This window comes from Oryx dammah, unplaced genomic scaffold, assembly GCF_014754425.2.
Source record: "Oryx dammah isolate SB20612 unplaced genomic scaffold, SCBI_Odam_1.1 HiC_scaffold_25, whole genome shotgun sequence".
In the NCBI taxonomy this organism is placed as follows: Eukaryota; Metazoa; Chordata; class Mammalia; order Artiodactyla; family Bovidae; genus Oryx; species Oryx dammah.
The window spans coordinates 2,176,159-2,189,552 of record NW_024070209.1 but is presented as its reverse complement, the minus strand read 5'-3'; the positions used below and the strand labels follow the sequence as shown (position 1 = coordinate 2,189,552).

At 58.4% G+C, this 13,394-nt stretch overlaps 1 protein-coding gene across 1 annotated transcript; it reads left to right on the top strand.

The window, feature by feature from the left end:
• The first annotated feature begins 657 nt into the window (after positions 1-657).
• On the top strand, positions 658-13,337 carry GPAT2 (glycerol-3-phosphate acyltransferase 2, mitochondrial). The gene is made up of 22 exons (XM_040267571.1): positions 658-698; positions 3,159-3,287; positions 3,416-3,529; positions 4,204-4,277; positions 4,705-4,809; positions 5,050-5,178; positions 7,517-7,616; positions 8,014-8,147; positions 8,460-8,559; positions 8,661-8,873; positions 9,204-9,323; positions 9,491-9,573; positions 9,915-10,033; positions 10,725-10,795; positions 10,867-11,125; positions 11,212-11,360; positions 11,468-11,545; positions 11,976-12,107; positions 12,185-12,305; positions 12,406-12,471; positions 12,693-12,748; positions 13,038-13,337. The coding sequence occupies exons 2-22, from the start codon at positions 3,225-3,227 to the stop codon at positions 13,152-13,154; spliced, it is 2,403 nt and encodes an 800-aa protein (XP_040123505.1). The 5' UTR covers positions 658-698; positions 3,159-3,224; the 3' UTR covers positions 13,155-13,337.
• Positions 13,338-13,394: the final 57 nt, after the last annotated feature.

Sequence of the window (13,394 nt, the reverse complement as noted above, 5' to 3'; positions counted from 1 at the left end):
AAAGGACACCGAGGAGGCCTGCCTTGTTTTTCATGATCCAAAACTGGCTTCTGGGGGTTTCTTTTCCGAGTGTCCCTAATTTGGGATTTTGCTAGAGCCTTCACGTCAATTTGGCAGCATGTGTACCCTGGGAAGGGCATCCCAGGTGGCCCAATAATAACCTGCCTGTCAATGCTGGAGCAGCAGGAAACGCGGGTTCGATCCCTGGGTTGGGAAGATCCCTGGGCGTAGGAAAAGGCAATCCGCTCCAGTATTCTTGCTGGGATAATTCCATGGACAGAGGACTCTCAGTCCATGGGCTCTCAAAGAGCCGCACACGACTCACCACGCACTCACGAACCCTGGGAACCGTTTTCATTAGAACTTGGCAGCCCACGTATCCCCATTCTTCAAGTACTCTGGGTCTCACGGACATCTCATGCACTGCGGAGCCTGCCTGGGAAAGTGAGCAACACGTGACCAGACTAAGACTCCACAACCAGACGACCCCACACCCCAACCCACACAAGCAGCCCCGCCCACCCACACTCAGGGCCGCGAGGCCACGCAGCGTGCGTCGCGGCAGGGCGCCAGGGGCGGGGCTTCGGGCCCTGCTCGCTTTCCAATTGGCTCTCAGAGATGCCTTTCAGGCGGCACGCAGACGCTGTCGGGGTGCACTTCCGGCTGCTGCTTTGGCGGGAGTTGGCGCCGGGTGTGAGGTAGGATTCGGGGAAGTTGCTCCGGGGCTAGGCTGGGTCGGGCCAGGCTCAGGGCTGCTCAGGGGCCTTCCCGCTTTGGGTGCCAACCCAGAGGGACTTTCTGGGGATTGGTGAGGGTTGGAGGGGGGGCTGGCCCTGTGGGCCCACGGCGGGGTCCTTGGTTTGAAGGGCAGCCTCTCAAGAGAGCCTAGCTAAGTGTGGTCCTCGGCTTCTCGTCAGCCTGGACGCAGAGCCAGGGTGGCAGGACCCCTTCCTTCCATCTAATGGCAGCTCGGGGGACGCGCGCTGTGGGTCTGTGAGGGGCTGAGTTGAGTCCCCTCTCCCCCAACTCCAGGTGCAGGCTGCAGGGTGAAGAGGTCATGTTCAGCCTGTGGTTCTTTGTAGGGAACAGGCATCCCAGACAGGGGAAGGGGTTTGGATGCGATCTTTTGATCAGGGACGCGAACTCAGATGCGCACGGGGGCCGGGCATCAGGTGTGACTGAGGTGGTGGTGGACGGGAGGGCGCGTGCGGCCGGGCGAGCGGCGTGGGGACAGTGGCGCTGGGCTCTGGCCAGCCGAGGCCCTGTGGGGTGCGTGCCAGAGACGCCAGGTCACTGGTTTGTGTTTGTTTTTTTTTTTAACAACAGCCGCTGGAGACGCGGGTTTTGTTTTGTTTTTGTTTTTTCTTTGTTTTGTGGCTGTTGTTTTAAAGTAACAAGCTCTCTGGCTTTTAAAAAGTGTTTATTTATTTTTAATTGATTTATGATTGACAAGCTCTCTAGTTTTAAAAGTTGAGGTTAATCCGTCAAGTTGCAGAAGATTGCAGGGCCAAAGAAAGTACATCTGTGAACTGCATTTGGCCCTCTAGTGGCCAGTTTGCCGCCTCTGCTGTTGGGGTCCTGCAGGGAGCAGTGTCCAGGCAGGAGTTGCAGACTTGCAGAGAAGTCCCCATTTGTGGAGCTGGGGTGCTAGAAAGATCTATCCCAGAACTGAGCCCTGGATTGTGTGAGCTGAGTAGCTGACTTGGTTGGTGACTGGGAGTTATCCCTTGCCTTGTCTTAACATATCCTTCCCTTCCTCTGTCCCTGTAGCATTAGCCCAGATCTTGGGGGGTTAGATTGGGGAGTGGGCGTGTTCTGAAGCTGGGGAGCAGACACCCTCCTTGGCAAGCAGGCAGGACTCCAGACTGGAGCCGGGTCTTGGGGACTTCCTGTGCCAAGTGTCAGTGAATTGGGCTGGGAGAACATTTTCAAAGGAGGAGGTATGTTCCAGATGAATCTACCAGAGCTGTTCAGTGGGGAAATGTGGTCCTGGTACCGCTTGGTCTTGTGGTTCTAAACTGCTAACTGAGGAGAAGAGGAGAGATGCAGAGGAATTCTGGGAGACGAAGGTACAATCAGTTAACTAGCATCTCCTGAGTCCCTCTTCTGGGCAGGGCAGAAGGCTGGGCATACGAAGATGAGTGCATTGTAGCTCTTGCCCTCAGGATACTTTCAGACGATGTGGGCTAACCCTGGAGGAGGCTTCTTGCCTGGTAGGCTTGGGCTGAGGGAACCAAGGAAGGGAGGAAAAACCTAGAAGGTGATGCAGAAGCATCACGGACTTAGAGCCGTGGACGTAGAATTTGGGGAGGTGGTGGGAAGGAAGAAGGCATTCCCAGGTAGGAGTAGGAACTGTATAGTGAGGGTAGAGATGATAGCAATAATTGGATCAGCCTATCCATCGGGGACATGGAGAGAGATCAGGGGAGGAGGGTTTTTAGGGCCCAGTTTCCGGACTAGGAGGGGTTTGGTGCTGTCTTAGGAAAGATGGATGTTATACTGTGGTAGAAAGGAGGAGGCTGAGGGATCTCCTGTAGAGAGTGATGTGTGAGAGGATACCAGTTGTGGAAAAGTGTCTTATCCCCAACCAGAAGACCATTCCTTGGGGACAGGTCTGTGTGGCATTTCTTTGAGTTCTGACCCAGAGAACGGTCACCCATCCAGTACCCTCGGCCCTCATTCTTGTAATGATTGAGAGGGAAAGGGCTGTCTTCTGGTGCTGAGCAGGCCCTGGTGGCCTCGGGACAGTGGTCCTGTTCCTATTTGGCAGCCTCATGCCTCCTTCCTGCCAGTCTAGCCTTGTTCCTTCCTGGGGCACAGAAAGTGTCAGAGTCTCTAATACAGCCCCATCTGTGCTGTGAGAAGGCAGAGTGGATATCAATGTTTAGACAACCCATCTTCTGAGTGCTAGCCTGAGGGAGCCCTGATCTGGACACTGTGAGATCTTTTGAGGATAGTTGGCTTCTTGGTGGGATCGGTTGGGTATTGAGGGGAAAGGCTTTGATCTGAGCCAGCCCCCAGATTCCAGCCCTGGATCAAATGACTGCTGGCTTGCATGTTGTCTGTCTGTTTTGGGGTGGGGGCATGGGGGTCACTCCAGTAACCTCTGGTTGTGGCCCAGATTCCAGTACCTCCTCCATCCTGTTTGCTCTTCCCAGGTCAGGTTCTTCTGGAGAGAGAAGAGGGGTACAGAGGTGGCTGGTTCCCAGATGCTGTAGACCCCTATGAACACCATGGCGGAAGCCAGACTCCAAACCCAGCAGAAAAGCAGCCAGCATGGTCAGGAGGTAGCGTTCCCATTCCCAGAACACCCTCTACCCTCCTGCTTCCCGTCCTGTGCCCCTCACTCCTGGAGCCTACCTCCCTCTGTCAAGGACTTTGAGTCCTCTCATCTCTCCCTGTGGCCCTTTTTCAGACCAGCCTGTGGTCCTCGGGCTTTGGGATGAAGCTGGAGGCTGTCACCCCATTCTTGGGAAAATACCGCCCCTTTGTGGGTCGCTGCTGCCAGACCTGTACCCCTAAGAGCTGGGTGAGTGATGGTCAAGCCAGGCCCTACCTTGGGAAGCTTGGTTCTGGGAGCCACAGCTGCCGCAGCCCCAGGAACCAGTTTCCTTTGTGTCTTCCAAGCCCAGCCCTTCCCCACACCCATTGTCTTTCAGGGGAATGGGTGGACTAGTGTTTGTTGGTTTGGGCCTGGCTCCTGGCTCCCAAGCCTGGGAGAGTTGGGTGGGGAGGTACAGAGGGATCTGAGAGGCCAGAGGGCTGGGGTCTGAGCATGCCTGCACTCAGAGCGGAGGGCCTGGAGACACTGTCCACTCAGAGTCAGCAAGCACTTGGCACGTGCTTGGGGCCTCTGTAGGTCCGTGCTGTGTGCTAGTGCTGGTGGGACTCAGGGCTCTTGTGGAGATCCAGGCTACGTGTTCCCTGCTGTTGGTGAGAGAGCTTCTCAGAGATTATATGCTCCTCTCCAAGAGGGTGATTCTGTAGAGGATGCACCCTTTCCTTTTGACCATGGAGCTCTCTCTCCTAAGTGAACTTCAGGATCTGAGGTCAGACAGCTTTTGGGAACTGCAGTGCTATAATCCATCTCTCGGTAGACTGTGTAGCCCATCAGGGAAAGACTGCAGAAGACAGAGCAGGAGCTTGCCTTTGCCAGTTTGCAAAGGCCCCCCCAAGGACATGCTCTCTGCCCCTTTCCGGCAGGAGTCCCTCTTCCACAGAAGCATAATGGACCTCGGCTTCTGCAATGTGATCCTGGTGAAGGAGGAAAACACCAGGTAGTCAGAGCTGGGGGTGGGGCCGGGTGGTGGGCAGGGCCCTTGGGTACAGGGCTGCTGGGCCCCTGCTTTGTGGTATCATTTTCTTCTTTTGATGGGACAAGAATGGACTGTGCCCTCTGCTCCAAACCCACGGGTGGGGACAGGCAGGCTTGCAGTTTTCCTGCAGCTCCTTTTGTGAGCTTTCAAGCCCCGAACCTGTACCCTTTTCCCTGGGGAGAGGGGATAGGACTGGGCCACAGGTGGGCAAGTGCTTCCTCTTCCTGCTCCATGATAAGCCAAGCTCAGGTGTTCCCAGCCCATGGGACTAGGATGTGATCCCTTCCTGATGGAATACCCTCTGTGGGCCCTAGTTGGCGGGGGGGGGCCCGCCCCGCGGGGCCGGCCCTCTGAGACATCTACCCCCTGCTCTGGGGGCTGTGTCCAGGTTTCGGGGCTGGCTGGTTCGGAGGCTCTGCTATTTCTTGTGGTCACTGGAGCAACACATACCACCCTGCCAGGATGCCTCACAGAAGATCATGGAAAGCACTGGGTGAGGAGGCAGGGATTGGGATCTGGTTGGTACTTCTGGGATCCTTAAAGGGATGACAAAGGCTCTAGGTGGGGCTGGTTGAAAGGACTGGTTTCAAGAGTGTTAGCTTGGTCAGGGACCCTTTTTTAAAGATGGAGGGTGAAGGCTGGAGGCTGTGCCCTGGGGACTACAGGGCTGAGGAAAGTGACCTTAGGCCTGCTTCAGCCTTACACCGCAACCACCACCTCCCCCCCTCCTCAGGGTGCGGAATGTCATCTCAGGGAGGGCCCCAGGAGGGGCTGGGGAAGGCCAGGTGCCCAGCCACGTGAGGAAAGAGGTACAGCGCATCTTGGGCCACATCCAGGCCCCGCCCCGCCCCTTCCTGCTCAGGTAACTGCCGAAGGGCACCCTGGGCTGGGGCCTCTGCCCTTGGGGAGAGAGCATTGGCTGGGCTGGGGGAAAGACTAGACTCCCCTCCTGGGGGAGCTGGGTGGTGTATTTGCCAGACAGCCTGGGGGAGCCCTGATCTGGACACTGAGAATTTTGAAAACAGCTGCCTCCTTCAGGCGACCATTTGGGGAAGGGGGAGGGGCTTTGATCTGAACCAGCTCCTAGATTCCAGTCCAGGTTCTCACCACTGCTGGCCTGTGTGTATCTGTCCTGAGAGGGTGGGGGCTTAGGGGGATCATCTCAGGAACCCCTGGTTGTGACCTTCAGTGCCTCCTCTGTCCCTCTACCTTTCCCCAGGTCAGGCCCCTGTGGAGAGAGGAGACAGGTGGTCCCCCATCTGGTAGGCCTGCCCACTCACTCACACACACCTGCCACTGTCACCACCTGCTTCCTCCCACGTGTGTCCTGCACAGGGTGAAGCGCCTCTTAGATGCAGAACAAGCCTCTGGGGAAGTGGAGGTGGCACGTGCTTGCAAGAAGGACAGAACAAGGGCTAAGATTGAGAAAACCTGAAGGTGGGGAAGAGACCTGGAAGCTAGGGACAGAAGGGGGAATTGAGCCAGCCTTGGGGAAGTGAGGATGTCAGGGAGCAGGTCTCCCAGAGGCAACAGCATGAGCTGTGGCTGCAGGAAAAGGCCAGGTTTGCTCAAGAAGCTGATGTGGTTGGAAGCTGGCAAGTGAGGGAGGGAGTGAGTTGTTGGAAGCAAAATCAAGAAGTAGAAGGGAACAGATATGCAGAGCGGTATACAAGATGTTTGGATTTGATTTCTATGTGCAATGAAAACTAATGGAAAGGTTTTATAGACAGAGAATGACAACAAGGTTAATTGAGGTCAAGAATAGAGAACAGGTCCTCTGGGGAGGCTGGTTTGTTAGTCCAGGTGAGACGATGGGGGGTGGGGATGGCAGTAGAACTTGGGAAAATGGATTGAGAAACCAAAGTGAAATTAACAGGACTCACTGATGTACAGGAGGGTTGGAATGGGGCCAGTGGAGGGAAAGGGGGCTGCGGGTGAGCTGGGCGTCTGGCTGAGCACCTGGCAGTGTGGTTGGAGGGGAGGAGGCAGGCTTGTGGGGGAGTGAGTTTGGCCCACAAAAGGTGTTTTGGACATAGAAGTCTTCTGATACCTGACATACTGGTGGAGACACTGAGGCAGCTGCTTTTATATTAATATATGAGTCTGGAGCGTAAAAAACAGGTTGAGACCAGGAATGTGTATTTGCAGATCTTTAGCACATAGGTGATACTTAAAGCCAGGGAGGAGTGAGTCACTGGGGGAAAGGGTGCAGGGTAGCACATATGAGGCTCAGCTGTCCTGAAAGTGCTGAAAGGTCAAGTGAACAGGAACAGGAAGTAGAGGTTGTTGGAGACCTATGACCAGCCTTCCATGTGTCCATTCTTTGGCTTTGTCACGACTTCCAGTCCCTTGACCTGAGCACCTTACACCAGCCATCAGCCCACCTCCTGTCTTTCCTGCCCTCCAGGCCTAGCTTAGATTCCAGGGCCCCTGGTGACAGAAGTGTCCTTGGGAGGGAGTCACTGGGCACAACCCAGTTGTGTTTGAACCCAGCCACCTGCCTTCTCTGCATCGAAGCAGCCGAATGTCACTGGAGAGACGCACAGTGGGTAGACCTGCTTCCTTTTTAAGTGTGATTCTCAGAGGAGCACAGCGCGCTCTCCAAGGCTCTGATCTGGACTGCTGCTTCTCTGACTCACACGTTGTGTCCTGATCACGCTTCATGGAGAAACGAGCCATCTGATGAGGACATGCCACGTGTCCTCCATATCGCCATGCTACCTGCATCTATGCTTCTGTCCCCGCTTAAAGCCAGTCCTCTCATCAGGCTCTGGACATCCCCTCCCCAGAGATTTTGCCCCTTCATTGTGAGCTTTCTTTCTTGTATCACTAACCCTTCCCTTTTAGTTCACTTGCCCCAGCAATTTGCAAAGACAAGGCTGGTTATGCCTAGAGAGAGTCTTGGTTCTCTGATCTCCTTTGGGATGCATGGGGGCACAGACGTGCTCTGAGGCAGCTGGCCCATGACGTCTTCCGAGGGGAGTATCAGCACCTTGCAGGTGTGGGCTCTGCTGTCAGGCCCACCTTCCAGTCCCAGCACCCCCACTTCTTAGCTTTCTCTCCTACCCAGCAGCTTCTATAGCCACTCTGAACCTCACTTTCCTCTTCTGTAAAATGAGGACAGTAGTAGTGCCTGCTTTAGAGGAGTTCTGGGCGGCCCTCTGGGGGGCCCATACCTCAGACTGGGCACTGCTCTGCAGGCTGTTTAGCTGGGCACTGCTGCGGTTCCTGAACTGCCTCTTCCTGAACGTGCAGCTCTACAGGGGCCAGATGAAGATGGTCCACAAGGCTGCCCAGGCAGTAAGGCCCGCCCTCACTGGGATAGGGGTGGGGTGGGAGGGCGGGGACAGGAGCAGAGGCTAGGCCAAGCCCTAAGTCGGGACCAGCCCCGTCAGCTGGGTGGGAAAAATGCACTGCTGTTTGACGACCTTGTCTTCGTGTCTCACGGTCCTGCTCCCTAGAGGCTTCCTCTAACGGCTTTTCATCATGTCTTAACAACCATTACGTCAATGCATTACCTTAAAAGTTGTTGACAGAGCTCCTCCGCTTTTGGGAAATGTGCTCAGAGAAAGCCTGCTCAGCCGAACCCTCCCTCCCTCTGGGACTGCCCTGGGTCTGGAGGCCCTAGGTTTCAGCTGCCTGCATCTTCAGGGCGGGGGTGTGGCTTGGCACTTCCCTCTGGCTCTCCCTGGAGCAGGGCTCGCCGCTTGTCTTCCTCTCTACCCACAAGTCAGTCCTGGATGGCATCCTGCTGCCCTTTGTGCTGCTCTCCCAGGGCATGGGCGTGCTCCGTGTGGCTTGGGACCCCCGCACCTGTTCCCCCATCCTCAGGTAAAAGGCTTGTGCCCTTAGATGTACAGCGGCGAGGTCCCCAGACTGGGATAGACGTGTTGGGGAGGGAAGGTGGTGTTGCTAGTATCAGCTCCCCAGAGGGTCTCTTCCAGGCTCCTCTGATCTCAGCATATTGTGCAGCCCAGCCTGTGGGGCTCAGACAGAGGGTCAGCTGTGGGCTCTAGGGCCATGCCCGGCCTCAAGGTGTTGAGGCAGGACCCAGGCTGGCCCTGAGGGGGCCACGGCTCTCACTAGCCTCTTGCTTGGTCCCATCTCCTGAGCACCTTACCTCCTCTGCCCTGTGCCCCACAGAGCTCTGCTGAAGAAACTTGGGGGGCTTTTTCTGCCCCCAGAGGCCAACCTCTCTCCAGACAGCCCTGAGGGGGTTCTTGCAAGAGCTGTGGTCCATGCGGTGAGTGCTGTGCCCCCAGTGGTGGTTTATGGGGCCAGGCCAAGGAACAGGGGCCTTGGCTGTTCTGGTTTTGACACCTGCCTCCCTCCACCCACTTCCAGACTGTGGAGCAGCTGCTGGCCAGCAGGCAGCCCCTGCTCATCTTCCTGGAGGAGCCCCCTGGGGTTCGGGGGCCTCGGCTATCAGCTCTGGGCCTGTCCTGGCTGGGCCTGGTGGTGCAGGTGGTCCAGGCAGGCATCGTCCCAGACGCTCTGCTTGTGCCAGTGGCTGTCACCTATGACTTGGTTCCAGAGGCACCCCATGATACATGCCACGTAAGACCTTCCTGCCCTGGGTCCCCAAGTGGATACCATCTCCAGAGAGGAGGCAGTGTTGTATCCTGTGACTGAGGCCCCTCGGGGCTGGGGTTAAGGGGGAAGTGCAAAGGAATTTCACCCCTATGGTCATTATCTGCCAAGGCTGTAACAGTCATCCTCTCATTTCATTCTGAAAAGACCTTGCTAGGGAAGGATTTCCTGTTTCACAGACAAGAAAATGAGCCTGGAGAGGTCATGGTCATGTACCAGGTTGAGCCTAAGATGAAACGGAGCAGAAAGCGTGCCCCAGGCAAGCTGGCTCCCTCAGCGCCTTTCTCCTTCCTGCAGGCCTTGGCCCCGCTGGGGCTGTGGACAGGTGCTCTGGCTGTTCTGCGGAGCCTGCGACGCTGGGGCTGCGGCGGCCGAGTCTGTGTCCGTGTGCATCTGGCCCAGCCCTTCTCCCTGCAGGTGTGGGCCCTGTTGGGCAAGGCTGGGCGTACTTGTGGTCTGTCCTAGGGCTTCTGGCAGCCTGGCCCTCAGGCCACTGCAAGGACGGCCTGGCCTACTTCAGATGGGCTGTATGTAGGCTTCCAGGTGGGCCAGGGCAGACCACCTGAGAGCCTTGTCCTGGGCAGGAATATACCATCAATGCCAGAAGCTGCTGGGGCAACAGGCAGACCCTGGAGCAGCTGCTGCAGCCCATCGTGCTGGGCCAGTGGTAAGGGCAGAGGAGTATGAAGGTCTTGGGCAAGGGAGGCAGCTCTCAAACCCCAGCTTGTGAGCTGGCACCCCCTCCTCTCCTGACCACAGACACATCACCAGCCCCAGCCTTCCCTCACCAGCTAATCTTTGTCATCTCAAACCATCCAGGTGCCCCCCACCCCACATGTAAGTTGGGTGTGGGTTATGGCACACTGGCCTGGAAAGGACTAAGGGTACACAGGCCCGCTCTTGCAGGGATGGGAAGCACCCTCACCTTTGTATTGGAAAGCTCTGGGTGCCCCCGTGGTTGTCTTTACGTTTGGTCCCCTCATCCTGTGACCTGTGTCTCTATCCTAGTACCGCTGTCCCTGACACTGAGAAGGAGCAGGAGTGGACACCCGTAACCGGACCCCTTCTGGCCCTCAGGGAGGAGGACCAGCTGTTGGTCAGGAGGCTGAGCTGGCACGTCCTGAATGGTGAGGGGCCCTCGGTCTGGCCTCTGGGGGAGGCTCCTGAGCACTGTGTTCTCCAAGTTGGCCAGTGGGTCAGGGCCCTCCGTTCCAGGTGGGTTTCTGCACCTGCCCCCTCCTGCGGGCCTACTTGGGGAACATGAAGAGTGGAGCCTGTCCCTGTCTTTGCCCCTGATGAGGGGCAGCCAGGGGGAACATGAGCCACTAAGTCAGAGCACACAAGCAAGCAGCTGCCCGGCCCACTGCACACTTTGAGGTGACATTGGCTGAACTGAATAATGTATGTCAGGGGCTTAACAGGTACCTGGAACAGAGGGGGCTCTTAACAGCATAGTTACCATCGTCTCAAGCGTCTCTGCCGTGGCAGAGACTGTGAGTTGGTGGGTAGCGCCATGGGGTTGCAGAGTCAGACACGACTAAGCGACTAAGCACAGCACAGGCCTACAGGAGGCAGGGAGGGTTTCTGAGCTCCCAGCCAGGGTTGCAGCATATATTTGATAAATGTCAGTTCTCCACCAGGGCGGGTGGCACGCAAGGACCAGGCCTGCTGTGCCCTTCCCAGGGTGGAGTTGTGTGGGAGTGTGTATGTGGCTGCTGGCAGGGAGGTGTGTTCTTGGCTTGGAAGAGTTGCCCAGTGACAGAGGGATGGGGCTGCTGGGCCTTGGCCCTGACCAGCATCCCCGACCTCTGGCTCCAGCCAGCGTGGCGAGCTCCGCAGTGATGAGCACGGCCATCATGGCGACGCTACTGCTGTTCAAGCACCAGAAGGTAGGGCCCGGGGTGCTCAGGGCCCAGGGGAGGAGCCACGGCCCTTGGCTCAGTCCCCTCTGCCCACCCAGGGCGTGTTCCTGTCGCAGCTCCTGGGGGAGTTCTCCTGGCTGACAGAGGAGACGCTGCTGCGTGGCTCTGATGTGGGCTTCTCAGGGCAGCTGCGGTGCCTGGCGCAGCACACGCTGAGCCTGCTGCGGCCACACGTGGTCCTCCTGCGCATCCAGCAGGGGGACCTGCTGGTGGTTCCGCGCCCTGGCCCAGGCCTCACGTCCCTGGCACGCCTGAGCGCCGGGCTGCTGCCCACCTTCCTGAGTGAGGCTGTGGGTGGTGAGTCCCCAGGGCTTGCGGTGGGTGGAACACGTAGGGGTGAGGGGCGTGGCACACCGCCTCATGTCCGCCGCCTCCTCCCCCAGCCTGTGCTGTGCGAGGGCTGCTGGCAGGCAAGGTGCCGCCCGAGGGCCCCTGGGAGCTGCAGGGCATCGAGCTGCTGAGCCAGAAGGAGCTGTACTGCCAGATCCTGCTGCTGCTACACTTGCTGCCACAGGACCTGCTGCTGCTGCAGGTCAGACCTCCGCAGCCCACTCAGTCCTGCGCCTCCCCGCCTGAGCCCTGTGGCGGCAGGTCTGGTCGGGCTTGCCTGAGGTCACACGGATGCCTGTCGCCCCTCAGCCCTGCCAGTCTTCCTACTGCTACTGTCAGGAGGTGCTGGACCGTCTCATCCAGTGTGGGCTCCTCGTGGCTGAGGAGGTAGGAAGGGGGCTGCAGACAGAAGCGCCTGCCTGGGGCCCGGCTCCTCCTCTGTCCTGTGTGGGGGGTGGGGGAGGGCAGCCCCCGCCCCAGCTGAATAGACGCCCGGGTCCTGCCGCCACCACACTCCACCTCGGGGTCTGTCACCACGCCTGCACTGGCAGGACTTGACAGGCGCATCTCTGGGGGCTTCTGCAGACGCCCTGCCCTCCGCATCTCTCGTCACAGGGGCTGTGGCCCTTGAGGGTAGGTGCTCATGTCCTCTCAGCAGCCGTCACCGTCGGGCGTGGCCTGGGGCGGCATCCTCGGCCCCCCAGGTCTGCTTCTGGTTTCACATCCCTGTGTCTGGACGGCCGTGTACCCCGTTGGGGGGCCTCGAGACTGGACCTTGGCCAGCCTGACAGGGCCCCGTGGCTCTCCCGGCCCTCAGACCCCGGGCTCCCAGCCAGCCTGTGACACAGGGAGGCGGCGTTTGAGCGCGAGACTGCTGTGGAGACTGAGCGGGGATTTCAGCGACAGCGACAGCGACGACTTCGAGGAGGCAGAGGGCCGCTACTTCAGGGTGCGCTGGGGGCGCCGCTGGGGAGGGGGCAGGGGAGGTGGTGGGGGGCGCCCAAACCTTGGCCTGTTCCCTTCCAGCTCAGCCAGCAGTCGCGCTGCCCCGACTTCTTTCTCTTCCTCTGCCGCCTGCTCAGCCCAGTGCTGAAGGCTTTTGCACAGGCCGCTGCCTTCCTCCATCGGGGACGGCTCCCGGATACTGGTGAGGCCCGCACACCGTGCCATCCTAAGGAGAGGCCGAACACGGTGCAGGGTGAGCTCTGCCTGTGTGGGGCCCAGGTCTCAGACCCTCTCCCTCACAGAGTCTGGCTACGCTGAGCAGCTGTTCCAGTTCTTACAGGCCACAGCCGAGGAGGAAGGGCTCTTCGGTGAGTCCCAGCAGCTAGCCCAGGCCCCGGGAGGCAGGAGGAGGTCGGCTGCTGCCCCCTAGTGGGCAGTAAAAGCCCAAGGTTAGGAGTACTGGCTGCGGCGTACAGAGGCCTTTGGGTCCAGCTTGAGTCCTCTCCTTGGGTTGTTCCTTCTTTAAAGAGAAGAGAAGCTGTGCCGGGGAACTGTCCCCACCTACAGCCTTCACTTCTCTTTCATCCAGAGTGTGTGGACCCAAATCTTGCCATCAGTGCCATCTGGACCTTCAGAGACTTGGGGGTGAGAGGGGCTGGTCTCTCCATCCTGTCCCCCTGCCTCCCACCCCCATACCCTGACAGAGCTGCTGAGGGGAGCTGGCTGTACCCACTCGGGGATTTACCCAGGGTTTCCCAAGAACAGGCGTGTGGACAGTAGCTGGGGCAGGTAGGATAGTTTTCCTGCCCCTCTGTCTCCCTGACCACTGGCTCATCCTGCTCCCAGGTGGGGCATCAGGATGTTTGAGAGGCAGCATTTGACAGGGGAGGGGCCCAGCGCCCATGGGCACTCAGAGCCCTTCTCTGTGGCTCAGGTGCTGCAGCAGATGCCTGGCCCCGCAGGCCCCCTGCTCCACCTGTCCCCGGCCTTCGCCAGCCAGGACAGCCAGGAAAGGCTGGGACGGTTCATCCGGCAGTTCATCTGTAGCTAGAACCGTGGGGAGGGGCCCATGTCGAGCCTTTTCAGCCCTGGACCGCAGCCCTGCCCTGGGGCCGAAGACTTATTAGCTGGACTGTCACATCTTTGCGGTTTGACTATGCCTTGCTTTCTGCATCCTTTGCTGCAATAAACTAGAGGACTGGATGAGTCCTCTGTGCCCAGGCTCAGCACTGTTTCTCTGGTGTGATCATGTGTATGTATCTGCTCTCCTTCCCCACTGGGTGGGAATGAC

Coding starts and splice junctions, on each gene's coding strand:
- GPAT2 (XM_040267571.1), top strand. CDS start 3,225: ATGAACACCATGGCGGAAGCCAGACTCCAAACCCAGCAGAAAAGCAGC. Junction 8,148..8,459: donor ACCTGTTCCCCCATCCTCAG/GTAAAAGGCTTG, acceptor TGTGCCCCACAG/AGCTCTGCTGAAGAAACTTG. Junction 9,574..9,914: donor CCCATCGTGCTGGGCCAGTG/GTAAGGGCAGAG, acceptor TCTCTATCCTAG/TACCGCTGTCCCTGACACTG.